The sequence below is a fragment of the Nelusetta ayraudi genome, unplaced genomic scaffold, assembly GCF_046127955.1.
Source record: "Nelusetta ayraudi isolate G7.1 ecotype Tasmania unplaced genomic scaffold, CSIRO-AGI_Nayr_v1 ptg000013l, whole genome shotgun sequence".
NCBI lineage: Eukaryota > Metazoa > Chordata > Actinopteri > Tetraodontiformes > Monacanthidae > Nelusetta > Nelusetta ayraudi.
Window position 1 is genome coordinate 1,813,879 of NW_027466063.1, and position 19,614 is coordinate 1,833,492.

General features: G+C 43.1%; 1 protein-coding gene across 2 annotated transcripts; it reads left to right on the top strand.

The window, feature by feature from the left end:
- Window positions 1-731: 731 nt before the first annotated feature.
- On the top strand, window positions 732-19,596 carry dazap1 (DAZ associated protein 1). 2 transcript variants are annotated; one of them, XM_076022681.1, is made up of 12 exons: window positions 732-889; window positions 2,242-2,282; window positions 4,169-4,335; window positions 4,805-4,870; window positions 6,193-6,300; window positions 6,553-6,601; window positions 10,247-10,329; window positions 13,080-13,227; window positions 13,334-13,366; window positions 13,944-14,093; window positions 14,817-14,981; window positions 18,731-19,596. In XM_076022681.1, exons 1-12 carry the CDS (start codon window positions 858-860, stop codon window positions 18,901-18,903), a joined length of 1,215 nt encoding a protein of 404 aa, XP_075878796.1. In that variant the 5' UTR covers window positions 732-857; the 3' UTR covers window positions 18,904-19,596. The 2 variants fall into 2 exon arrangements, with proteins under 2 accessions (XP_075878796.1, XP_075878797.1); XM_076022682.1 differs by having other exon boundaries at window positions 6,196-6,300.
- Window positions 19,597-19,614: the final 18 nt, after the last annotated feature.

Here is a 19,614-nt window from a genome sequence, read left to right on the forward strand (position 1 = left end):
ACATGAATGTTGACGCTGCCGTCATCACACGCCCTTGAAGATCTGAATCCAGAACGTCAGCCACGCTGTGCGTAATCACGCTGTGGCTTGGCAATACTTTGGCTCTGGTGTTTCTGAGAGTAAACCTCTGTTGTAACAATGCGTAGGAGTTTTTCTGTGTATGTGGCTACTGCAACATATGTCAGTAAATTTGTGTTTTTGCCATTCGTAATTGATGTTACACGATCCTTTAAGAGAAGCTCTACTTCTTGATATCAGTAGAGGCTGATCATGAGTGTTTTCCCCACAGGGTTACACAATTATGACTAACTTCAGGATGACATTTAAAAGAATAGTATTCTTGAAACCACAAGAAGTGTCTTCACAGACTTTATCTTTTTAAAACAGAAAATACCGGTTAATGTGCAGGGGAAAAAAATCTGTACTTTATCATTCAAATATCCCTAATTGATCTGTGTCACGTGTCATTTATGTAGACTATAAGTGGTGTAATCTAACAATGGCTCATATAATGCAGTTATGTGTGTATATTCATATTCTATGAATATCATATTCAATCATTTTGCAGATAATGTGCCAAGAGCAGAACAATTCATGAAAATTCATTTTTCGTATTAAACGTGGGTATCCAATAGCATTCTGACAGTTCTTTGATGTGAATGTAGTTAGAAGAGGGAGTGCGGACTGGTTGGTTGTAATGTACCTTTAAAGGCTGCTGCCCCCTGCAGCGTCGTCATTGCGCAGAACAGTTTGAACCAAAAAGCGGAGTGACCTTCCTCTTCCCTCAGTCTGAGAGGGGCAGCACTGAAGCAAAACGCCGGTCGCATCGCCTGCACTCCCCCGCCTTAGACTCAGAAATGAACAACAACTTAGTCGGAGATGAGATCGGGTAAGAGCCACTTTGCGATTCGACCGCTGGCACATGGCAGGGCTGTTAACTTGCGAGTAAGGCGCTGCCTTGGCGAGCTGTCATTTGACAGCTAGCCACCGTAGCTAGTACGCTAGGCTAACCACAGCAAGTTAGCGAGAATGGCTCGCCCGAAGGGAGGCGGAAAAAAGTGAAAGTAGTCGTGGAAGTTGAACAATTGTCAGTGTCATTGCTTGGGACAGGGTGAAGCCGTTGTGTGGTGGTCTGTCGTCCAGCTTGTCGCCGCAACGGGCGGCAGTCTAGTTAGTTAATTTAGTTGTGTGTTGAGTTAGCTCGGAGCGATGCTGCTATCGTAGCTAGCGCTTGCCAGCGAGGCGAAAGTCCCTCCTCGACTCAGCTGGTGCGAGGACATTTAGCGGGCACCGCTAGAGACCCGAGCATCCTCGACTGCAGCAACTACCCTCGCACTCTGTCACAGGCGCCGCCGCTCACAGCGTGAAGCAAACAATTGACCAACTGGCTCGAATAATTTCGCTCTAATATTAGTTCCACTTCAACTCGCTTTTGCACCCACGGCGCGAGTTCGCTGCGCCGAAAGCCGCCGCGATCCGAGCGGTCGTCCTCCGCTCCTCTCCTCTCCTCTCCTCCACTCGTCCACGGCACCAATATACTCGTGGTTGCAGTTGATGAAGACCGCACCGTTTATAGATCGGCTGATGCTGCCCTCTGAGTCAGTGTGTGTGTGTGTGTGTGTGTGTGTGTGTGTGTGTGTGTGTGTGTGTGTGTGTGTGTGTGTGTGTGTGTGTGTGTGTGTGTGTGTGTGTGTGTGTCAGCTGAACGTTGTATTAGCTTTGCTAAACGCTACGGCTCCGTCCCGGCATGACTTACGTGGCAGGAGGTTCATAAAAAGACCATTTATTGCAGAAGCCGCAGCATTCAGAACGAGGGAAACCAAAGTGACAAGCATGACTGTGACTCGCTTCTGAACGCGGGTCACAAATAAGAGGGGGGTATTTAAGCAGGGAGTGCATGCATTTCAAACCCAGGCTGCAACAGCTTTGGTCGCAGCGTTGCCTCATGTTGTGTAATGTCTGTGTACTTGGCTGTTTAGTCAGCTGGAGCGGCGCTGGCTCCAACACTGCGCTCACTCTTCTGCACCAACACGGCTGTGCCTTTCGTCTTTGAAGGCCTTTTTTTTGTTTGTTTTTGGAGGGGGGGATTGACAGCATCATCCCGTGCTGAATACCATTTTTTTTTTCTCTCCCCCCCCAACCCCCCCAACGTCATATTTGTGTTATGGTCACGATGCTTGCAATGCAGCGTATCGTTTACACAATGTCTGACTTTAATGGCATGGCATCTACTCTCGACAGGAAACTTTTCGTGGGTGGATTGGACTGGAGCACCACACAAGGTAAGTTTCACCATTTAACCCTGCCAGCGCTGCTATTTCATGCACAGAGGTGCTGGGTAGGAAAGAGGGATTGATTTTTTGCTGTGTTGTTGGGAAGTTGTTTGGTTGGTTGTTTTTTTTTTTTTGTTTGTTTGTTTGTTTGTTTTTTTTACAAACTACAAATATTAAGGACACATTTGTCTCTGAAGAGACACAGAGCAGAGCTGCACACAGCATATGTATCACAGCATACGTGTCTGTGTGCATTTTGTATGAAATTGCCGTATCGTGATGTGGACTATGATGATGAAAATGATTCCTTAATGTCTCTCCCGTCATCGATCAAGCAGTCATTTGTATTGATTTGATGTAACAACTCACACCTCAGTTTTTCTGTCGTCTGGGTTACACTTTTGCTCGCGTGTCTTCATTAGGATGCAGATAGTCTCGTCAGAGTCTTGCCTGAAGTTATACTCTGATACAAAAAGGGTGTATAAACAATTGTTTTTACATAGACACGCAATGGCTTCATAACAACACACAGTGTTTTTCGTCTTCGTTGGGCTTCAGGCAGTCGGACTGTTCTTGTAAATCCAGTTTAGTGTAATGCAAATGTGGTGACATTACGATAAGTGGACATTGTATTCCACTCTTGGGTACGGACAGATGAAGTAATACTAAAATAATCAGGTGTCGCAACCGGGCTCATAATGGAAACATTTCAAAACATGAAGCGGTGGAATACCTGTGCACGCAGCCTTTCTGAGGCTCTGTGCAGAACATTTGTGCAAATACGTCTCCAAAGTCTCTTTCACACAGTGTTTGCCGAGACTTCTGGTTGCCTCAAGTGCACTTTCGCGCCACTGTTCAGTACAATTTAGGGTGATTTCTCTCGCGTGTATTTTCTCTGCTTGTAAATTGCGCAATCGGTGTCCTTGGATGTTGTGTTTTCATTCAGACCCGCACAGAGATGGTCTTGCTTGTTTGAAGCATTTCATTCGCTCACGCTCGGTTGATTGTTGTGTAACTTTGCACAAGGGCTTGCCTGTGTTAACAGCCCTGTTAACATGAGTATCCGAACCACAGTGCCGTGTAACTCTCGACTTGAATCCCGGGCAATTGCCTTGAGGCTCCCCAGCAATGAGAACGGGGAATAATCATAACTCCTAAGTGAGTCCTCATTTGTTCAAACTTGCAGGCCTTTCTGCTTTGGGTGTGTACTGGCGTCGTCGTAGACGAGTATACATGAGGTGCCAAACAGCATTGATATGGATCAGTGCTCGTGTGCCTTTTTAATTTTCTCCTGTGTGACTTAAAGGTCCTAATATTATGCAAAATTCAGATTACCGGCGTTAACTCAGAATAATGTCTGCCCCAGTCTGCCAGTGAACTCCCTAGAAATGAGGAAAGGCTTTTGTCTACGTCCTTAGCCCGCACTGGCTGTCAGAAAATGTGAGCCAAAAGCACCAGGAGGAGGATAGAAATGCGTGTATCTGCAGGAGGTTGTAAACACAAGGTTAATGATGCTGCTTTCTGGATATGCATGCACTTTCTGCGTAAATTTGCGTAATATTACCTTTCAACGTGATGGTTCCCTGTTTCTGTTGTTTCAAATGATAGAATTTAGTTAAAGATTCCCAATGTTTGGTTTTAAAGCAAAAGTCAGTGTTACTCGATGACCTGCAAAGTTCAGTCTGTACTCTGATGAAATGGCCTGTTTTAAGTCCAAGTTGCGTCAATAAGCTAGGATAGTAATGAGAAACCTTCATGCGAAGCTATTGCTTTGTGTGCCGAGTAGACTGGAGGCTTCACCTAATTTCACTGTCACGTGCAGCATCGCTCTTGAGTTTGCCACGTATTCTTACGCGCCCGCACTGCTCTGCCATGTCTTCTCTCTGTTTTCTCAGAGACGCTGAGAAACTACTTCTCGCAGTATGGGGAGGTCGTAGATTGTGTCATCATGAAGGACAAAACGACAAACCAGTCAAGAGGCTTCGGCTTTGTCAAATTCAAAGACCCCAATTGTGTCCGGACAGTACTGGAGACAAAGCCGCACAATCTGGATGGAAGAAATGTAAGTGTGTTCGCATCAAAGGAGCAGTTAGTTTAATCAATCTGGGAATCTGCAGCCTTTTTGTGTGAGCAGTGTCAAAACCCTCATCCTTTATTTCCTCCTTCAAAAGGTTAGCAGTCTTTTCAGTGTACAGACAGTTTTTTTTTTTTAAGTTCTTCTACACCAATCTTTCTGCATATGTGGATTTCTGCCAGACTGATATTTGTCTACCTGACAAGACTTACCTGTTTGAAGTCAAATTCGCAGACGTGGTTGCTTCACTTGGATTTTTATGAAAGAGCTGAAAAGAAATGTGGTGGTCTGTCTCATCGCATTAAATAGTCTCGGCCACATGCTCAGATAAATGAATGAACGTCACTCAATGTTGCATTACTGAATAAGGCGGGGCCAATCTGCCGTAATGGCTTCCATGCTGAAGATCACTTGAAGGTGCTTCTGTGTCAAGCTTTGTCTCTGTGTTTGCTGTCAGATTGACCCGAAGCCGTGCACTCCCCGAGGAATGCAACCTGAAAAGTCTCGAAACAAGGAGGGCTGGGTAAGAAGAATCTGATTTCTGTGCAGGAGGCTAAGTTTGATTTGTTGATGCTGGACTGATATGCAGGCCGTTAGCCGCCCCCATCCCCTTCCCTGTAGGTCATATTCCTGTCTAGGCCATGGGAAGTCCTTGAGCTTTATTATGAAAAAAACTCCCCAAAAAGAACACCTTAAATTTAACCTGAATCTAGAATGAATGACTGTGATTATTCTCAAGGCGCTGACCATGTCAGTCAATATCTGATACTGTCAATAGTCATAGGTCATAGACATGTTTTATCTTGACAACTCTTGCAATTGTATCATAACATCCCCACTACTGTTTTTAACTTGAAAATGAAGATGAAATATATGCTTTTATTATGCTTATTAAATGAGTTGGAAAGGTTCTTGCAGTGGGGAAAAAAAACACTGTCAGTTCAGTTATTTCAGCTGAAATACATCGCCAATGATCGGCGTGTTTTTTTTCTTTCAGCTTAGACATAAATATGAAAAATAAAGTCCTTATCAGGATGAAATGATATTCACATCCTCAGTTTAAAACATGAGATTTTTCAAAAATGTGAAAACGTACATTTGTTGAACCATTAAAACACAGACATTGTGCTTAAAATAGAGCGGGACTGATAAATTATTTCAAATTAAAAGCTTTTATAATAACCTTACGATGAGTTTCTTTACAAGAATCTCTGAAACAAAGACACCAGCTGGTGAAACATACAGACAATGCCGTGAGATTCCAACCACTTCTGGGAATCCACTCGATGTGTGTCTTCTGGAAGACACACATGCGATGCTCGGCTGTCTGCGGCAGTGAGCACCATCGTAATCTTTTACCTCTAGTACGTTATTTTTACAACCGTGGAAAGCAATGACATTGACGCTGATATCCAATTCATTGTCGAGCACTAATGATTTTAGTCAATGGCTCAGAATTTTTATGAGCTGCATAATCTTAGCCCTCAAGTGATTCTCGTCCTTCACTTGTAGTCATTTAGGCAGCGCCTGGTGCTTTATTACCAGGCAGAAGATGCACTTGTTGAAGTCTTTATTGTTACAAGGCATCTCTGGCTTTTACAACACCAGTGCAACGCAGAGCAGCGACGCAGTGCCTAGTGGCTGTGATGAAGTGCAGGAAGCCACGCTCTGCGATGTGTGGCGGCTCGTGTTTGCACTGACATGACATGTTAAGAATTATACCCCAGGGCAAGAGGAGAACCTAATTTCTTCTGCAGTGTCTGAATAGATGATGACAAACTGCCCCCCTCCAAGAGTGATCCTCTAACGCACGCTGAAATCCATACACTCCCTGTTTTCTTTCAGAAGGGCAGCAAAGCTGATAGCAATAAATCAAAGAAGATATTTGTAGGTGGAATCCCTCATAACTGCGGCGAGCCTGAACTCAGGGACTATTTCAATAGATTCGGAGTGGTGAGTATTTCTACTGTTAGGATATGACGTCAGTTTTTTTTATTTTATTTTTTTTAGTTTTTTTTATGATGATTGTCATGATGATGTCATTGTCATAGTTGAGTATTGCTATCGTTAAAGTATAAATTCCACACTTAAACGGCATTTATTTTATTTTTGCCCTAATATAGAAAAATAATGTTTAATCTATCTATAAAGGGACCCTGTCTGTATTTCTAAATGGAGCCACTGTTTCTCTTTGTCCCATTCAAGGTCACAGAGGTGGTAATGATCTATGATGCGGAGAAGCAGAGGCCCCGAGGTAAAAGCTGATCCCGTTTTCTCTCTCCCTCTTCATACCTTACCATCTTAAATCTCATGACAAACTATTCTGGCCCAAAGAGAAAAGGACCATCCACCCTCAGACAGTCACGTTCATTTAAACATTGCCGGCCATATTGTGATTAATGTGTGTGGTCAAGTCGTATGACAAAAAAACAACAACAACAACAAAAGACAAAGCATGTTTAACCAAAAGCCATAACATACATCACATCTCATCGCATTCTGATGGCAAAATAAACTGTGCGGTGTGATTCTAGTGTCTTTCCATTGGACACCATTAATTCTTAATCCTCAAATTCATTCGTCTTTTTTTTTTTTTGTGCAATTCAGTAAAATTGCACAATAGACGCTGGCTGAAATTCATGTCTTGGCATGCGCGCAGGATGAAATCTAATAATTGTGTGCTGAAATGGCAGACTGATGCAGTGTCCTTGACGTCCTTGAGTAAAACTCCAGTCTGTTAATCGATGCGTTGTAGCTGCTGGAGTCTGTTGTTTTTGTTTCAATATTAGTTGCTTTTAGGCAGATGTCCTTTTTTTTAATATATATATATATATATAAAAAAGAAGCTTAGTCTAAAAAGCCACAAATAGTCATCCGCAAGACTTGCTGACTGAGCAGGCGTTCTTGATGGGGTGATTTCTGATTACGGCGCTAAATCTTCACAACACAGGCCCTGCTATTGTGTAATTCCGAGGTTAGCTTTTCCTGCTCAGAAAAACGTTCAAATTTGTCCAGTGATGCAGTAGCAGTCTTAGACTCAAGGTCATGATGGTCTGATCTGCTAAACGGGTGGAGTTACATATTTAAATGGTCAGTCGCCTAGCTTTAGTTCTCCCGTTTGTAGCGGCCGTTCTGGAGTTTTGTACAGTATTTTAATTGGTTCACATGAGACTTCAGCCGTCTGAAGAACCAGTGGAATCTTAATTGCTGTCGCCAATGTTGAGGGGTTGTTAAGACTCACTGACTCATCGCTGACACAGACACAAGGGAGCTTCATTTTATTTATTTTTTTATTTTTTTTATTTTTTTGAATAGTCCACACATTTCACAATGACACCTGGACTTTGTGTAAACACAAGACTGGGCATATTAATTGACTTGCAGCCTCAATGAACAGAACAAAACAAGTCACCCTTCAATAGAAGTCTTTCATCAAATTGTCTCCACAAACGCTTAGCCCAGCTCTGGTTACATCGCTCTCTCTCACATGCACACACGCACACACACGCACGCTCACGCACGCATGAAAAGAAAAAATTAACATTCTCTTGTAATCTCAAGTATGCCAACATTTTGAGATATAGAAATAATGTCAGACCACTTCACAAAGGGTTTGTCATTTTTATTGTGATTGGCCTCCTGGTTACTCTTTGAAAATTCTGGGGAAGATTTGGCGGGGGGGGGGGTAATTTCTGAGCAATTTCCCAGCAATGAGTCGTAACACCCTGCGATCTGTGGTCCGTATCCGAGCCCGACTTTCAGTTGGCCTGAAAGAAGTCGTTTGCTCTGGAAAGCTTTGGGAAGGGTCTAGTGGAGGGTTAGTCAATGAAAACGCAGGCTGCAGGAGAGCACGCAGGCCGCTGGAAAGTAGGTGCTCCAAATACTGGACTGTTCTTACGACATGTATGTGACACAATGAGCACAGTTGGAGTATTTGAGGAAAAAGTCTGTCTTTGGAAGAGGCTGGAGGTGGATGTGACATTGTTTTCAGAGGAACAATAGAATCATCTAATTTTTGGGGGCTCTTGTTCTTTGCTATTTTCAAAGTCCCTCCAACTTATCTGCTTCAGGAAGGAATGACAGGACTTAAAACTGTTACAAAAAGTTTACCCCAGCCCTGAGTTTTTCATTTTGAACATAAGTAGTCTCCCAGGACTCAGAGTCCATGTGGTTGGTGCTCTCATGTCTGACTCTGCCTGCTGAGTGACAGGCTCAACTGTTTCTGTCCTATATAGCATCTATGCACTGGCCACTGACCCAAAGTTTGCATTCCTGCTCCTCCCTCTTTAAAGCCCTTGTCATTCTCTATTGGGGGAAACCCAGAATAGTTTGTCAGTGGAATTTACCATGAATTTATTTATTGTGCCAGTAACCCTATCAAATGATCTTTCATAGAATTATAACAGCTTCTTTTACCAAAACTGTTTTGGAACATTGGAATAAGTTTTCTTTACCTTGATTTAGATGTAATCAATGTACTGTATGTATCTTAAATGGCATAGTATGTGTTTTTCCATATGTAGAAATTTAAGTCTTTTTGTAAGTAAGCCCTTTCTATTTTTCTTTCTTCTGTCCCCCTCTCCCTGTGAATGGTTTGAATGTGATTAACAGTGTCTTTTAAGATTTGTCTTTTCTCCTTTAGGTTACTGTGCATTGACTGGTAGCACAGAGGTACAGGCCAAAAGTGAAAGCACACAATTATTTTACTCAAGCGGAATGGGGTGTGCACAAAGTTGCGTCAAAGGGAAACGTTATGAAAGCCAGACTTCCTCATAGATAATAGTTGTCATAGACTGTTGAACAAAAAAAAAAGAGTAATAAATTGATTGTATCTAATTTAGCCAGAAAACTTATGTTCATATGTGTTCCTGTTATTTTTTCTCTTTCTAGATTTTGATTGAGGACAGTGTCATTGACAGATGTTATTAATAGTAATAGATCAGGAGGCGAGGGATTGGTTGGCGCGGCGGTCAGGGTCTCAGAAGCATTGGTAGTCTTGTAGGACATTTAATTGGATTCAGGTTAGGTCCCCAAGTAGGCTCGTACAGGCAACCCAATTCTGCCACCGCCCAAAGTTAATCAAATTGAAAGTAGATCACTGTCTGCCTGCCTGCCAACAGTCTGAAGGGCTACGGTGCAGATGGGTGATGAAGTTGACCGCACAGTTGTTCACAAGTCGTAGTCGCTTGTAGTCTAGATGAACTTTGTACATCCCCCATGAGAACTCTTGATTAAAAAATGCACACCTCTTCACTTTGAGAAACCCGATCATGGCCTTTATCTGTGTGTCACCTCTGTGAACGATACTTTACTGGTCCATTTTAGGCTTATCCAGCTGACTCAAAAGTAAAAAAAATAAAATAAAACAATAATAATAATTGAATTTGGGAAAGCTTGGAGAAAGCTTTAGGCATTATACAATTTGTGTTTCTACATATTTTTGTGATGCATTAACAATGGCTGCTGCGAGTGTGTGCTCCACAGCAATATACCAGGGGACGGATCAAGCTGGGGTTTGGATGAAACGGCATGAAGTAGCCAAGTAGTCTTGGTGTATTTGACATTTTAATTTGACGTTAAATGGTGGGAAATGGTGACGACCTTGTTCCTACTGCAAATATTTTCCAGTAAATCAAATATTAACATGAGTAGTTTTGACATAAATCTATTAAGCAGCTCTTAGTTGTCGTCTGCAAAAAACCCAACTATTTTCAGTCTTTGAGACTTTTTGAATGATTGTGTTGTATTGCACATATGCGACATCCTCCAAACCCCAGGGGCCTCTTGCTCAGTCTTGACGGATCCCCCACACTGCTAAAGCCCAATACTGTTCTTCATCTTGTGTTGTCACAACCCTCCCCCTCCCTGCTACCTTGATTCACTCTTGGTCGTTGGCTAGGTTTTGGATTTATTACTTTCGAGGCCGAACAATCAGTGGACCAGGCTGTCAACATGCATTTTCACGACATCATGGGCAAAAAAGTGTGTAGTTGTAGTTTTATTTTACCCATAAAGTCAAGCAGAGTCTTGGGCGACAGTAGAAGTTTGAGATGATTTCTGCGTTAGGTTCACTCATTTGTCACCGTGACATCATGTTGGGCCAAATCAAATGTATTCCTGTAGTTTGCTCTCAACGCATACAACATCACACTCACCGATTTTGGCTTTGGAGAAGTACGATCGTCACAAATGCGATCAAACCTCAACGTTTATTGTCACCCAAGGCTTTGTTTAAACTGACCACTCCTTTAGGATGTGACTGACTGCGCAGCAAGCGCATCAAACTGGTTAGGAACGAATAAATGTCTGTCTTAAGGCATTAAGTAATATTTAGTAATCTTGTTTGTATTTAAAGATGATTTAAACATGAGCCACCTAAAGGATTGGTCCCATCAGTTGTTTTCTTTTTTGTTTTTTTGGTTGTTTTTTTTTGTATGTATGTTTTTGTTGGCAGGTCACTTACACGTCAACTCCTTCCTTTTTTTCTTTTAAAAGTTAAAGAAAAGCTGAAGTCAGTGACCTCAATCAATGAATCTCCATACTGTGTCTGTCACTTCTCTCGGAAAACAATCAAACGGCACCTCTAATTTTCCCGGGGATGATAAACTTGCGTCGCCGTAGCTGATGCATGCGACTGGGTAACGTTTGCTCTGTCTTGGTGCGTTTTGCCAGATGGACAAGCGCAAATACGATTCCGAATTTAACGTCAGGTAAGCCGTCCATCCAGGCAGAAAGAGTCGGCTCACTCTGGTGTTTATTTCCATGCGCACCTTCAACCTTCTGGCATCCCTTCCACTGTTTTGTTGCATGTGGCAAACACGGCCCACCTGGCGGCTCAGCTGAGTCAAACAAACCATTTAGAAATCGCTGCGCTCCCGTAAAAATAAAAGTCCTACTTGGTACATATCTGTGAAAATCTGCTCCTGGCACTTTCCTGCCTCCAAACGCACTTTTTAAGCTTTGGTTCATTAACAACCCCTCCTGTTCCCAATAGACGTTTTGTAATTGGCTGCTTTAAACTGCTCTCTGGCATTACCAGGAGAGAGACGAGTCTTCTTTTCGCCCTACATGCTGTCATTTACAATGTGTAGGCAAAAAAAGCTATTACACTAGCAATATGGTCAATGTATATACGGGCTGTATCATTTGTTGTGTCCATAATTTATACATCTTTTATCAATAGACAATGATCTTCTAATCACACATGATTGCTTGTTAGACAAGTCATTGAAATCTCAGTGCTGGTTACTGTAGAGATCCTTTAAATTCTGCTCACCCTGTATACTCAACCCGCGCTCTCCCCAGTGTTATGCTCCCTCTTTGACTTTGCCTTGATTTCCAGCAGGAATCAAAGATGGACCTAATCCAGTGTTCTTGACTTGACATTACCTCACGGTGGGACTTGAGGGAGGCGGGGAGACATGAGTTACAAAATTAGAAATTGGAGCACATCAAACTGTGGAGCAAATCCCCATTCTGCTGCTGGGGACCAAACAGAAGTCATGGTATCCATCACCACTAGGTGTGATGCCCACGGGAGAAAGTGCTCAGGTAGCCGCTAGCGGCGGCGGGCGCGCCGCCGGAAACATGTGCATGTAATTAGGTCGACAGAGAAGGAAGAGGGGAGCTGGGGAAGGTGGCAACACCTGAAAGCAGGCTGGGCATTGTGATTGGTTCTCCTCCCGCAAGGTGACCCCAATAACTCAAGCCCTCAGTCTATTTCTGGTCGGCCCCCTTAGTCTCAACCTGTTTCTTTGCTCTGGTTATCTGCTGCTAGCTTTGCCTGGTTACAGGATGGAAAGTTTTGTTTTTGGGACAACAACTTTTTTTTTGCCAATGTTTGTTTTGGCCAAGGCACCGGGCTGTTCCAGCAACGGCTGACCTATAGAAAGAACATCAAAGTTGCTGTTCAGGCCAAGTAAATCACAGACCATGGGATCCTTCTTCACAATTTTAAAAAAATAAACAAAAAATAAAAAAATCCTACTAGTCTCTTGGAGGCCCCTGACGTATTTGGATCAAAGAGCTGGTCACCTGAACTCCATCACTAAATGATTTATCTCCACTCTTGACACAGTATGAAGATTCACTTTTTTCTCTTTTTTCTTTTTCTTTCTTTCTTTCTTTCTTTCTTTTTTTTTTTTTTTACTGAAACTACTGTTTGTGTTCGATCTGCATGTTTGCCTTCTATATTCTGTTGGAACTCAGATACAGATTTGTTTTGACTTCCATTTACCCCTAAAACTTATTCCAAATAAAATATAAATGAGATTTTTTATTAGCGTTAGTTGGAGAAAGGTAAGTCATAACCTTTCTTTAGAAGTCTTTAACATATATTGGGCATTGCAATAAAAAAAAATGTTTCTCAGGTACACGTTAAAAGTTTGTGATGTGGAGATGATGCATTTTTATTTTGAAAAGAAATGCATTATTAACTGTAATATGATTATTTTTAGAGCAAGATTACCTCTGGTTAATTAGTACCTGGGACACAGCCGTAAAACTTATCACTCTTTTAGCTACAGAGTAATATTTAACATAGTGGCCCCCTTCTTCTTCTTCTTCTTCTTTTTTTTTTTTTTTTTTAATAGACCTTATGTGGAAAATTCCAAACTGGCCCAAAATGTTGAGCTTTTAAATGATGAGTGGCAGGAAAGGGCTGTCTAGGTGAGGGGACCTCATGGACCTTTTACTGGTGTTGCCAAATGAGCCCATGTCGTCCCTTTGTCCAGGTGGAAGTAAAGAAGGCGGAACCTCGTGACAGCAAAGCCCCTGGCCAGCTCGGTCCTGGCCAATGGGTGCCCAGGGGCATCTTGAGCGCAGCTAATGGTTGGACCACACAACCTGCCCAGGGCTGGCAGCAGCCTTATGGGCCACAGGGTGAGTGGGAGCATCTGTGGAGAACATTTGGAGATGCTTTAACTGAATTCTGTGAACACTTAACGTCAAGCAACCGTATCAACTTGCTCTTCTTCTCTCCTTCAAGGAGTGTGGGTGTCGACTACAGGCCAGCCCATAGGTGCGTCTCCTCTTGATCACAGAAAATATATATTTTATCTTCATTCACGCTTAAGCTAGTGGCATGTTTCCCAGCATTACGCATGAAAGAACTGGTCAATTATTCTGAATGCGTTGGAAGCTCCTTATCTCTCAAGGCATGAACGTGCACTCAGTGGCGCAGCTCAGTGGGATGGCGACGGTTAGCGGCACATGTTATCACTGACTCATAATGGCTGAAGCTGCTGATAATTTGCCGTCTGAGACAGATGGCAGCCTTGAATAGAATCCAGTCTCCCTCTGCTATTGGTCAGCCTCCATTTCATGTCGGCGTCTGCGGGTCGAGCTGAAAGGCTCGCTGCTGCACCGTCAGCGCAGCGCTTGCTTCAGTCGGCCCCGCGTCAGGAAGTCCCGCCAAGCCCCACTTTTCTCAGCCTAGGAGGAGTTTTGCTGCTTTGCTGACTGAAAAGTGGCAGATTTGTAGAGAGAGATACAGTGCAGTTGGATGGGATTGACGGCGTAGGTGTGATTGCACAAAGCACGTGTGTTCCGATGTCCCGACAGACGGTACAAAACAGGTGTGTTGTGTGTCGGAGCAGGCGGCTACGGACCCCCGTTGTCTGCAGGCCGAGGGACGCCGACTCAACCTCCGTCGCCTTTCAACGCATTCCTCGTCACGACCCCGGCGGGCAGCTTCGCTGCACCTCAGGGCTACCATCAGCAGGGCTACAGCACGGCACCTCAGTTTGGTCAGTAATACTAATGCGCTTGTTCATTGCAATTTAGAACAGTTGTAACTTTAATGGATCAACTTTTTCAAAGAATAATTGTGTCATTTTTGCAGATTTTGAACATTTATTTGAACAGTATTTAGCTCTTTATTGCAATGACTCTTAAAACACTGAAAAAATGGCTGAAATGCAGCTATTTTATGACTACTACTAATCTACTACTATTAATATAATGTCTTCAAGTTCGGCGGGCCAGATTAAAAAGCCCAACGGGTCGCATATGGCCCCGGGGCCATAGTTTGCCCATGCCTGCTACAGAAGTTCTTGTTCTTGTTTTCTCCCATATAAAGGAACATTTTTTAAGTCGAATACATTAAATATGTGTTGATTGAATCTATGTCAGGTTTTGGAGGCAACACGGCTTCAGTCAGGGAGGAACCTCCGTCTTATCAGAGACCGCCAGCTTTTCTCAGAAAGCTGATGGCGAGGGTCCTAGCTTCTGCTTTCAAAGCAGCCTCTACATTGCATCATGCTACTCGAAAGACAAGAGGAAGGGCAAAAAAAATAAAATAAATAAATGTAAGAATGCCCGTGTCCCTTCTTTTTTTTTTTTTACCATGTGGCCAAGTAAAGGTCACAGAAATGAGGTCAGAGTTTGTGTCCGGGGTCGTCGTACATCAGGAGCCGCCCCAGATACGTGATCTTCGCTTCTTGACCTTTCCCTTTGCACTCTCCCAACAGGTTACACTTTCGGCACACCCCAAGCAGACCAGTACGCTCCACAAGTTCCTCCCCCGCCCACCACTCCGGGAACAGCCCCCCTCGGTTTTGCACCTGCCACCACACCAACTCAGGACTTGAGCAAAGCTCCCACTGGGCAACCCGAATTCCCGTATAGCCAGTATGGTAAGGAAAGCCTCGTCGCGTCAGGCGGTTTGCCGCCCTTTTCGGTGCCTTGTTCTCCGTACCCTCCCTGGCCCGCTCGTCTGTCTGGACAACCTGCGGGATGTGACGACGGCTCATTTTGTGGATGTGTACGTCTTCAATACAAGCAAGAGCTTGTTACCATGTAGCTTGTAACATCTACACATGCATAACTGCTTCCACGTACATGAACCCCCTCCTCCCTCCCGTCCCGTACGCCCCTCCCCCTCTCTCCCCATCCCTCCCCCCTCCTCTTCCCTTGGCTCTGCCATGAAGATGCTGCTGTTTCACCACTTAGCAGGAGTCATTTCTGTCAAGTGTCTCACGCTGGGCTGCAGACTGGTGGAAGGATTGGTGCGTTTGGTAGGAATTAGATCATCCTGCCTTGCAATGTTTTTCTTTCATTTTGACTGAGTGCAATCTCCCAGCAGACTGCACTTGACATTTCAACGGGTACAGACATTTCTTCCCTATTATTACTTTTCTCCCGCCCCACCCCCCCACCACACACATCTCCTCCTTTTCCTCCCTGTCGTTGACTGTGCTGGCTTCTTTTCCTGGTCTTGGCGCGATCTCTGTCGTCCAGTATCAGCATGACGGCGTTTTGCACATCAATACATTTTTCTGAAAAAAACAGGCATGACCAACCTGAAAAACTTCACCAGCTATGAGCAATATTCAGTCCGTCAGTGAGTGTCTTCTGAGCTTTGCACGCTCTCTCCTTTTTACCCTTGAGGACATGTAGGTATTTGGTTTGTTACTGGTCGTCTGCAGGTTTTAGTCTCCACCAGATGCCTAGTGGTATTTCACTGTTACCCTACTGTTTATGTTGTTGCTCGTCAGCTTCTAATCGGGCTCTCCCACTCCTTTTTCAATATAGAAAATGATGTGTGCTTGTAAATTCTGTGGTTCAAAATGTTTAGGGAATTTCTCTTTACGCTGCCACTATACACTCCTGCAGGGTTTGAGGTCTTAGATGGCGCTACGTTCGTGGATTACACTTTCAAGCCAAAAAACCAAATGAGGACTGAGATGAGGGGGGGGGGGGAACAACCAGCATTCATAAAATAGGAGCGAGCCTGGTTTTCTTTCAACTCTCACCCATTCAGCGGCATAAGCACGCAGTCAGATAAGAGTCAGATGTTTATTCAGAAGCTACATTCAGCTTTTTGGCTGGCTGATGTTCTTTTTTTCAAACTTGGCTTACAGCTGCCCGGCAGCTGGATTTACATTTAAATTCAGTTTGATGGCTGTTAGTCATGACAGGTGCTCATCTTGTTCAGTGTTTCCTGCTTGTGCCTATCTTTCATCCAGCTTTTTGTATTCGGTGTCAGCTGCCTGTTCAGGCACTAATAAAGTTGCTCGTATCAAAACGCTCCCACAAGTTTTTTATTTTATTTTATTTTTTTGTGTGTGTGTGTGTGCAAATCAGAAAAGATTGATGATGTTGGCATTTTGTAGAAATTATTATAAAAATATAAGAGACAGTAGGAAAATATTTTAACCTCTGGTGGCCCAGTTACTAGTTAAGCCTGGATGAATAAAGAGATGTATCTTCATTTAGAGTGAAGTTGGGTTTGTATTATTTCTGATTTAGTGGGTAAAGTAATTCAAGTCAGACTCAAACCAGTGATTTTGCATGTTTACTTCAGTCCGAACCGTACTGCATTTTTCCGAGTCAGCTGCTGGCTTGCCTTTGAGGACAGTAAAACATGACTGGGGTGATTAACCACAGCGCTGCAGTCATGGACAATTTTTGTCTTTTTATGGACATCTTAAAATTGTTTGCTGGGGAACAAATTCACAACAGACTGGCTTGAATTTTACTTTCACGGTTCAACAGGAGGTCTCATTTTTTGATATTGTCATACTAATTGGGAAAAAAAAATGAAAATTGGACGAGTTCTTCTTTGAAAAACAAACGGCACTCAAGTCAAATATAAACCACTGTTTATTCGACATGAAAACATGCAAAAACACGAGTGTGGTTGCTCTTGTTCCCTAGTTGCTTCCCCTTCCCAATATTTTCTCGCCAGGAAAATATTTCAGACATCAAATGCATCCATGCAAGTCATGTTCATTCCACAAAACGTAGCGAGACCAGGCTGGCATGATTGAAGGAGGCGGGCATGCTAACAGGTAGCTCGCACGGTTGCGCTCCATTTTGTTTGGACTTCCACGCGAAGCTGAGAAGTGTCACCGCCACCCAGCAGAGAGCAGACGCAGCCAATGATTCTTAATGTACAGCTCTTGTTAGCCCGCTAAGGGGGAAGTCTGTAAAGTAGTCGGCCAGCAGTATCTGGGTTCAGTCAACCTGGTCTCCTCATCTCCCTGATAGGCTTGGGTAACTACCCTCAGGACCCCTCTGCCTACGGACCAACGCGTCCTTCTCACAGTTATGGTCAGGATGAGCAGGGAGGATATAGTGCAGGTAGGTGCCAGCATCGTCTTCTCCAACCACAAAAAGTAGCTTCTGTTCAGTACTGTAGTGTCTATAGAGCTCCAACCTGGGTCTTCTCCTTTCTTTTGCTCTGTGTCTCATTCTTTGCATGTACATTTTGCATGTACATACAAACTACTGTGCGTACTCTTGTGTGGTTAGTACGCAGCCACTGACGGCTCCTCGAGTTGAGCCGATTGCAAAGTTGTGTCCATTGGAAAAAGTGGACTTGCTCTCAGTGGCTGCAGTTTAACCACAACAAGACAAACGCGTCCTCCTCATCCGCTCTGTCTCTTTATTTGCTTTGCTGAATGTAAAAGGATGATCTAATTGTCAGAAAATGTGCTCATGGTTCAATTGTCCCTGTGCAGCAGCAGTGGATTCACTCATTGTTTTCCCCATATGCCGTCTCAACAATAGAGCTTAAGTGGTGAGAAATGGAAGAAGTGTAAGGACAGTTGTGTCCTTTTCAGTTTTTCTCAGATTTTTGTGTGTGGTGGTCCTGCTTGGATCACACTCTGCGTTTGACCTGTTCTGATTAAAATGTGAATTTCCATTATTACTCTCTCTCTTTTTTGCACTTGAAGCATTTTTCATACATGCTAGCAGTTCTGTGACTATTCCACACTTATTGGTGACATTTCAAAGTCATATTACCAGGATTGACAATAAAAAAACAAAAAACACTGGAAGCCAAGTGCAAGATGCTCAGAAGACGTGTCGACATCCATTTGCACCAAACGGCTCAGTTTATCCAACAGTTTCTTTGCGTTGGCATTTTGTTGGTTCTCTTGTATTTTTGAGAGGAGATGGTGCCACCCAGCGTCCGAAAACATTTTGTGTTAACGCGTAACTACTGTAAAATGAGAACGCCACAATGGTTAAATACCACCTTAGGCATCAATGTTTTACTTTAACAATACTCTGGTATCAAGAGCCATGGGCCTGTAATAATAAAATGTCAGTTCAAGAAAAGGGAATCTGATGACTGTAAACATTTTCTATGTCGCTTTTTAAACAATGAAAGGTTTTCAATGAGATTTCACCAAGCTTGACTAGCAAGTGTTTTTTTTTCTTTCAGGCTTTTAGTGAATTCTTCAATAGAAACAATAATAATAAATAAAGGTTGTAGTGCCTTACAAAGATGAAGTTGTAAACCAGCTGATGAGACTAAATTTGCTTCTTTTTTTTCTCTTTTTTTAATAGTTTTAAGACCTCCTCCTGAGTACCGTCTTATGATCTACATATTCAAATCTGTATCTTTCTCCTACTCTCCACTTGCTGTCTTCAGGTTATGGACAGGACCTGACAGCCTTTGGCCACAGCTTCGCAGACCCCAGCCAGCCAGCGGCCCCGTATGGGGGTCCGACAGCACAGCCAGCGGCTGCTCCTCAGCCTGCCGCCACTGCATTCGGCAGAGGGCAGAACCACAATGTACAGGGATTCCATCCATATCGACGCTGACCTTCACCTCTGGGCAGCTGTGTAAAATTTAAAACAGAAAAGAAGTCAGGGAAAATTGTGTTCTTGTTTTAAAAGTGGAAAAAAAAAAGAGTTAAACTGAAGTTCTGAACTGTTCCAAGGGAATGTTAATGCACACAGTTTGTGAAACAGAAACCTTTGTGAAAGCAGGGATTCGAGTAAATTCTAATGGGGTGTAATACGCATTTTGTTATGCATAACTTAAGGAACGTTCAGCTGAGAGGAGCTTTTACCACCCTACCCCCAATCCCATGTTTTGTAGTAGAACTAAACTACTTTGCAATAATTTTGATTGTCTGGTCAAACACTAGCACAGAGACTATATGTAAAGAGACTTGCGTATAAATATGTATATTTATGGTGGACACAAACAAACAGGGTCTCAATTTTCCTCAGCTTTAAATTCTAGGAAAAAATGTTTTTATTTTTCATTTGGTGAATTTTGTTTACTTTCTGAGCCTTTAAAGTTTGTTTAAAATGGAGATTATAAATATATATTATACACAAACTGTGCAATTTTTTAAAAAGAGAATTTTGTACTTTAAATGTACACTTTGCTTGTTTTTTTATTTAAAGATGTAGAATTCCCTCAGGTGGCTCTTTTGGGTGCATTTTTTGCACTTGCGCAAAAAGATAAAAGGACAAATTATTACAAAAATAAATGTTTTAAGAATACACTGCTTGTCCTCCATG

What these genes read in the sequence shown, in the direction of transcription:
- dazap1 (XM_076022681.1), top strand. Translation starts at nt 858, where the DNA reads ATGAACAACAACTTAGTCGGAGATGAGATCGG. An exon ending in GGAGAAGCAGAGGCCCCGAG is followed by an intron (nt 6,602 to 10,246) that starts GTAAAAGCTGAT and finishes GTCGTTGGCTAG; the next exon opens with GTTTTGGATTTATTACTTTC. An exon ending in GACTACAGGCCAGCCCATAG is followed by an intron (nt 13,367 to 13,943) that starts GTGCGTCTCCTC and finishes GTGTCGGAGCAG; the next exon opens with GCGGCTACGGACCCCCGTTG.